The sequence below is a fragment of the Microtus oregoni genome, unplaced genomic scaffold (assembly GCF_018167655.1).
Source record: "Microtus oregoni isolate MIOR12 unplaced genomic scaffold, Mior012 000002F_ref0000024, whole genome shotgun sequence".
Lineage (NCBI taxonomy): Eukaryota > Metazoa > Chordata > Mammalia > Rodentia > Cricetidae > Microtus > Microtus oregoni.
Genome location: NW_024543061.1, coordinates 8,384,822 through 8,392,608, shown reverse-complemented (window position 1 = coordinate 8,392,608; position 7,787 = coordinate 8,384,822). Strand labels below are relative to the sequence as shown.

Here is a 7,787-nt window from a genome sequence, read left to right as displayed (position 1 = left end):
TAATGTATTCTGAACTGTTCACAGTAGTTTCCACAGTTCCATATGAGCCCAAGCTGGGGATACAGTTCAGACTCCTTACAGAGAATAACTGTGACCTTTTTGTTAAGCAAAAAGGGCATTGATACTAAGTAGTGCTGGAGGTGACAAAGGAAGATGTTTAGGGTAAGAGAAAACTGCTTAGCCCCTTCTACCAAAACAAATGACTCACTGTGAACTTTTCTAAAAATTCTGTGACATCTGAGAAACAGTTTCAGTGACTGACTCACGAGGAGGAGCAGCGGGGGCAGCCAAGTTTCTCACTTCTGCTTCCATGGAGGTTTATGTTATGAATTGTATCACTGTGGGAGGATACTTATCATACTGTAGACAGTAATAAGTTGCAATGTCTTCAGACTTGAGGCTGCTGATGGTGAGAGAATAATCTGTCCCAGACCCACTGCCACTGAACCTCGATGGGACCCCATCTGCCAAACTATTTGTATAATAAATCAGAAGCTTAGGAGCTTCCCCTGGTTTCTGTTGATACCAGTTTAAATAATTGCTAATGCCCTGACTTGCTTTGCAAGTGATGGTGACTCGGTCTCCCAGAGATGCAGAGAGGGAGGACGGAGACTGGGTCATCTGGATGTCACATCTGGCACCTACAAGTGGAGACATAATAAAATTCCCACATAGTTAATCATGATACAAAAGGACTGACCCTAAATGCCAAACAACACTAATCACAGAGTAACAAAGAAATTCCCTTTTTAGGCTTTTTTGCACCTGGAAGCCAGAGCAGAAGGAGTCCAAAGAGCTGAGCAGGGGCCCTCATGTCCATGCAGAGTCCTGACTGCAATGACAGCTGCACAGGGTGACACTGGTATATGAGGAAGTCCTAAAGGCTGTGTAGTGAGTGCATGCAAATCATTGGGAACCACTTAGAGCTGGGCACAGCTGCAAGGCTTGCTCATCTCAACCACTTGGCAAAAGCCCACAATCCCTAGATGTCCAAGGTCAAACCACATACATGCAGCTGAAGGAGCAGAAGAAACTCCATTTTGAGAAAGAAACCCATTTTAGACAGGACCTAACTAGGGGACTGGGGGTGGGGGGAGAGGAGTTCAGCCAAGCAAAGTTATAAACATTCCCAAGAAACTGTGCCCACCCTGATCAAAGTGACCCACCAGGGTGTTCAAACATCTGCTTGCTTCAAATGTCCTTGTAGGTACCTGATTAAATACTGATTTAACTGTTTTAAAATTCCCCTATACCCAAACCAATGAATTCAAAAGTGATGTACTTTTTCTTAATCCTGAAATCCCAAGGCTTGTGCCACCCTGCCTGCAGTTTCCACTTTAAAATTCCCTTAACCTGAAGCTTAGAGCCTTTCTTCCCCACCTCCAGTGTTAGAGTTATAGATTACGGTCCTAGTTAGCTAACTTGTAATCAATAAGCCCAATGTGTTTGCACTAAAAATTGGCTCTGTGGTGGTTTTGTTTCAGAGATCCAGTAACATGGGCACAACACTTCCAAAGATTAGACTTCTTTTTCAGGTTTTAAAATTATATACAACATTTCAAATTTTATAAATTCTATTTTTAATAATGATTTCAAATATATATTGAGGATTAAAATAGACAAATATCCTGCTGTAATGGATTATACAACAGAGACAGACTATTAAATCTTTAACTCATTAAAATAATTCTGATTGGTTAAAAATACTATGTGGGTTTTTTGTGTGTGTGAAGTGTTTGTGAGTTTGGAGTAGTCATTTCTTTAAATTAAAGGGATAATTTATCCGGACCATTGTAATGATATACAAAAATAAGATTTTTTGGTATCAGTGCTACTGCAGTACAAAGAGAGGAACTGCACAGTAGCCACACATATAACACCTTGATCCCAGCAATGTGTATCACTTGGAGATCCAACCCCTTATAAAGATGGAGGTACTTTCACACTCACAGACTTAATTGGTTGCATCTTTTTCTCAGTTTGCTCTTTTCTACCATTTTCTTCAGTTTTCCACAACTCCTCATCAGAAAGGGGTAGCTAGTGATGACAGACTTGAGTACAATAACAAAAAATACTACAACTCAACACATGGCTCTGTTATGTATTACAAATAATATTTTCATTTTTTCACTCTTGAGCAGTAACTAGAGACATTATACTGACTTAGTTATCAGCCTTACCCTCTTCAGGTGTGTTTCAGTCTACAAAGATGCAGAAAAGTTTGCATGTTCTTACAGCACATATATTTGAATGCCACACATCACATACCTGTGTCTTTACCATGGCCATCCAGACATATTTGTCACCAGAAGTAGTCGAGTCTATTCTGTCTTCAGTTCCCTTGTCCTGGAGCCCAAGAAAGTTTTAGAAAAATAACTGTGAATGGATAGACAGTGCTGCACTCTGAACATGAGTGTGAACAAACACCCAGGATTAAAGCAGCTTCTTAAGGATACATGGAACCCTCCACATCGGGAGTATCACACAGCAGCTTTTGGCAGATTAAGAAGAATGTTGGTTTCTCTGTCTCTTCACCCCGTTTCTGCCAGCTGTACCTCTGCCCCTCTTTGGTCATTGAGGCTTAGAAGACAATTCTGCCTTCTCACATGACAACCTGTAGAACGCTTCACTCAGGACACTTGAGTGAATGACACCAGGACGATGACAGTTCCTCTCAACCTAAAACAACAATTACATCACTATTTTAAAGAGCATCTGGGATCTGAATTCTTACCATATCTCCTTTTAAAATATGTGTAAATAGGAAGGGAATTCCTGAAATGCAGTTTTAATGTGAAAGTAGTAATTTTAGCAGTAAACCCAAGCAGATACAATGAGTATTTCCATTTATTTGAAGATACCAATAGTAGATTGCTAGTGTGAATAAGCACTTTCTCATCTTCATGTCCTAGCATAGATGATTAAGACACATCCAGAGTACCAATCAAACAGAAGTTTTCCAGCAAATGAGTGGAAAGTTCAAAGATACGAACTTCACGGTGATGGGGAAGTGGCTATGCAGCTCTTTTGTTTACTTCCTTGGTTAAATCATTATGAGATAGGAGCAGTGAATCAAAACTGACAGTACACTATGACACAGTGACACACAGAGTGGTAGATGAACATTCAGATTCCATGAGGAAGTTCTCTGAAAAGGCTCTGCCCAGCTGCTGTCAAGAGAGCAACTAGACACAGGAAATGAAGGGAGACTGGAAAAGTGATTCCTACCTCTAGCCACTGTGAAGTTTACAAGGTCCAAAGTTAAGTACCAGGGATTTTACTGCCTGAGGCTTTTCTGTTGCTTATATTTCCTTAGTGTATAAAGCAAACTGTGCCCAAGTAATTAATTGTCAAATCTGAGAGACATTTGTAAGCAATAACTAGACCTGTATATTTTGGATTTAATGATGGAATTTTTTAAATAAGTCGACTCAAGGCAAACTCATGAAGAAGGACGCTTAAAAGAAATTCCATACTAGCTCAGAATTGAGAATAACAGAGGGTTATTTATTGAAAAGTCGACTCACAGATCACAATCCTTTGTTGGAACGAGGAACAGCCACTGAGTCCCGTAGCCTGAAAAGAGGCTGGGTGCATTCTTTACATCAGCATACATAGTATAAAAGGCCACACCCAAGTGGAAGGAGAACTTAAAGGGTACTGGCTGTAGGAATTCCTACAGCATCTCCCCCTTTTGTTTTAAATAAGGGAGTTCTAAGCCTAATACAAAATTATATACAATAAGAACAAATATATTAAGTAAGAAACATGTGTAAAATGTTTCAATGGTTACTTTATCCTAAAGAGTTTAAGTTTTGTCTAATAAAAAACATGGCCAAGTCAAGAGAGGAAAGTAACTAAAACTATCTAGTCTTCAACCCATCAAAGATCTGAGAAGGGAAATAATATTAATTGAGTAAGCAGGAAGTGTAATCTTTCAAAATGTGCAACAACTGACAGAGACAACTGGATACCTGGGAAATCACATAAAGACTTGTTTTCAGTGTTAGAGTAACCAGCTTTGGCTAAGGCCTAGAGTAACTGACAGACCATTTTCAGAGGCAAGAAAATTTTCAAAACTGTCTTACCTTGTCTTGGCAAAATCTGAAATGGCCCTATCCTATAGCCATACTGACGAATATCTTGCATATCACCATAGAACCTTCATCTGGCGATGGATGGAGATAGAGACAGAGACACACATTGGAGCACTGGACTGAGCTCCCAAGGTCCAAATGAGGAGCAGAAGGACAGAGAACATGAGCAAGAAAGTCAGGACCGAGAGGGGTGTGCCCACCCACTGTGACGGTGGAGCTGATCTAATGGGAACTCACCAAGGCCAGCTGAGACAGATGGAGCATGTGATCAAACCAGACTCTCTGAACGTGGCTGACAATGAGTGCTGACTGAGAAGCCAAGGACAATGGCATTGGGTTTTGATTCTATTCCATGTACTGGCTTTGAGAACCTAGTCTGTTTGGATCCTCACCTTCCTAGACCTGGATAAAGGGAGGAGGTCATTGGACTTACCACAGGGCAGAAAACCCTGACTGTCCTTTGGACTAGAGAAGGAGGGGAAGAAGATGAGGGAAGGGGGGAGGGTAATGGGAAGAGGGGAGGAGGTGAAAATTTGTAATAATAATATAATAAAATAAAAATTTCTGCCTCCTCTCCACCTCCCATTTTACTCCCTTCTAGTCTCTTTCTGCCTATTCACTTCCCTCTTTCTCTCTCTTTTATCTCTCTCCCTTTTTCCACCCTCCCTTCCTCTCTCTCCTCTTTTTCTGTATACACTCTTTCCATCCTTTGTCCTCTCTTTCTTCCTCTTCTCTTTCCATCCTCTCTTCTCTTTCTCTATAATCTCTCTACCATCTATATCTTCCCCTCTCAAGTAATTATCGTTCTTACTCTCTCATCTCCTCCCTCCCATTCTTCTGTCCTCTCCCTCTCTTCTGTATCTTCCCATCATCTCTCTCTTTTCCATTTATTCTCTATCTCTATCTCTCTCCTCTATATATTCATGTTCTCTCCTCTCCCTAACTCTCCTTATGCTCCTCTTACCCTTTCTCTTGTCTTTTTTTGTCCAATTACTCTCATTTATTGCTGTGGGACAATAGTCTTGTACCCTGTAAAGATTTGTCACCTATATTGGTTTAATAAAATACTGATTGGCCAGTATTTAGGCAGGAAGTATAGGCAGGGCAACCAGAACAGGAGAATTCTGGGAAGAGAAAAGGCTCAGTCTGCAGTCATCACCCAGATGCAGAGGAAGCAAGATGAGAATGCCTCAATAATAAAAGGAACCAAGCCACGTGGCTAACACAGACAAAAATTATGGTTTAATTTAAGATGTAAGAGTTAATAAGAAGTCTGACCTAATAGGCCAAGTAGTTTTTAATTAATGTAGACCTCTGTGTGTTTCTTTGGAACTGAATGGCTGCAGAATGGGGCAGGACAGAAACTTCTGTCAACACTTTCTCCTTCTCTTCTGTGTCTCTCATCTTTCTCTTAACCCTCTCCTCTGTCTTACTTCCTCTCTCTCCACTCTATCTTTTATCTTTCTCTTCTCTCTCTTCTTTCTTTTTCCTCCCATCCTACTTTCTTGCTCTTGAGAGGGCAAAGAAAAAGCAACTTTCAAGACAAGAAAGATTTATTTTAGTTCTGGTTTGGGTCATATAGTCCACCATACTGAGGATGCACAGCAGGAGGCTAGTCACATTACTTTTGTAGTCAAGAATCAGAGATATGAAGGCTGGTACTTATCTCACTTTCCCTTTTTCCTTTTTTATTCATTCTAGACTCTCAGCTCTTGAGATGGGGCTGCTCACATTCAGGTCAAACTCCTTGGTCAAGCTCCCAGAAACCCCCTTACAGATACGTGTAAATAAATGTTCTTCTAGGTAATTTCAAATTGGTAAAGAATCAACAACGTAAAGTAATGCTGGAGAAGTTATGATTTCATGTAGAGAACTTGACCTTATTTATTTATATAATAATGCATATTAAAAATAGGTAAGACACATATAGTATATAATTTACTACAAGTCTGAAATTACTATTTGGATTGAGTCAAGTCAGATCTAAAGTTGTCTTTTCCCTCTATCATGACATGATTTTAGCTGCTTTGATTGTGACTTCTATTTGTGTGTCATCTCTGATAGTCTGTATATTAAAACTAGCTCTGAGTTCCAATCTAAAATTTTGGTAATCCTACATATTGCCAAAAGGTTTTTTGGTATTTTTTTCATAATTTTGGTAAAATATATAAAACAAAAATCAACATTTAATCATATAAGTATACAATTCAGTGGATTAAACATATTCACTGTTTTACCATTTCCACAATTTCCAGAAATTTTTTCATCATCTTCAGTATGTTTAAAACATGAAAATCATAATACTCTATGTTGTAGGTTATTTTACATTTTCAATAAACTTCAGCAATTTTCTTAACTAGTATAATTTGCAGCTTCCTTTAAAGAAATAAAGTTTATTTTACATTCTTTTTTTTTTTTTTTATTTTTCGAGACAGGGTTTCTCCGTAGCTTTTGGTTCCTGTCCTGGAACTAGCTCTTGTAGACCAGGCTGGCCTCGAACTCACAGAGATCCGCCTGCCTCTGCCTCCCGAGTACTGGGATTAAAGGCGTGCGCCACCACCGCCCGGCTTATTTTACATTCTTAAAGCCTGAGATAAAGGATGTGTTTTCACCTGCTCTTATTAGGTATGTCTATAAGGAAAGTACATATTTATGCACCAATATTCTGTCTCTACCTTGTATAACGTTAGAAAAGTATAAACTGAATGTTGAGCATTGAGGGACACTGTGTTCAACACATATGCGCTTATCAAAGCTTGAGAAAACTACAAAGCTCTGTAAAAGGACATGGACTAGAGCAAGGGAACAAGAGTATGTGCTTAAACTTTAGAGGCTCACAACTGTGGTGGTTTGAATACGAATGGCCTCCATAGACTCATGTGTTTGAATATTTGGCTTAGGAAGTGGCACTATTAGGAGATGCAACCTTACTATAAGAAGTGTGTCACTGTAAAGACAGACTTTGAGGTCTCATATGCATAAACTATGCCCAGGGTGGCTCACAGTCTATTCCTGCTGCATACGGGTCAAAATGTAGAACTCTCAGCTACCTCTACAGCACTATATATGCCTGCATGCCATCATGTTTCCCACCGTGATAATGATGGACTAAACCTCTGTAAGTCACCACCAATTAAAAGTTTTCTTTAATGAGAGTTGTTGTGGTCAAGCTATCTCTTCACAATAGAAACCCAAACTGAACAAAAATTGGTACCAGGGACTGACTGCAGGATGGTTATGATAGGCCTGACCATATTTTTGTTTGGAGGAATAAAGATGTTGAGAATGTGGATTATAAAATCTGTTGAATGTTTTAAATGAGGCTTAATGGCCTATTCTAGTAGGAACATAGATGATAGTGGTGCTGAGGGTGATTTGAACTGTGGGGACCTGGTTCAAGCAGTTACAGAGGAGAATGTTAGTATGTGGCCTAGAGAGGGGTCTTGTGATATTTTGGGGAAAATTTGACTGCTTTTTGCTCTTGTCTGAAAAATCTTCCTGAGGCTTAAGTGAAGAGTTTGGGGTTAATTTCAATGACAGAAGAAATCTCAAAAGAGCCTAATATTGACTCTGTTGTGGGTTATTAGTGTTCACTCTTATGAATATCTATAATGAAAAGAAGCAAGCTGAGTAAGGAAAACAAAAAATGTGCAGTTTGAGGACAAAAGTTGCACCAGGAAGTAGAATACA

The 7,787-nt window shown here is 39.5% G+C and overlaps 1 gene segment (V, D, J or C); it reads right to left on the bottom strand.

Annotated features, from left to right (window-relative positions):
- Positions 1 to 318: 318 nt before the first annotated feature.
- LOC121432667 lies at positions 319 to 827 on the bottom strand. The segment is given in 2 exon segments: positions 319 to 641; positions 766 to 827. Coding segments are annotated over 2 exon segments (378 nt in total).
- Between the last annotated feature and the right edge of the window lie 6,960 nt (positions 828 to 7,787).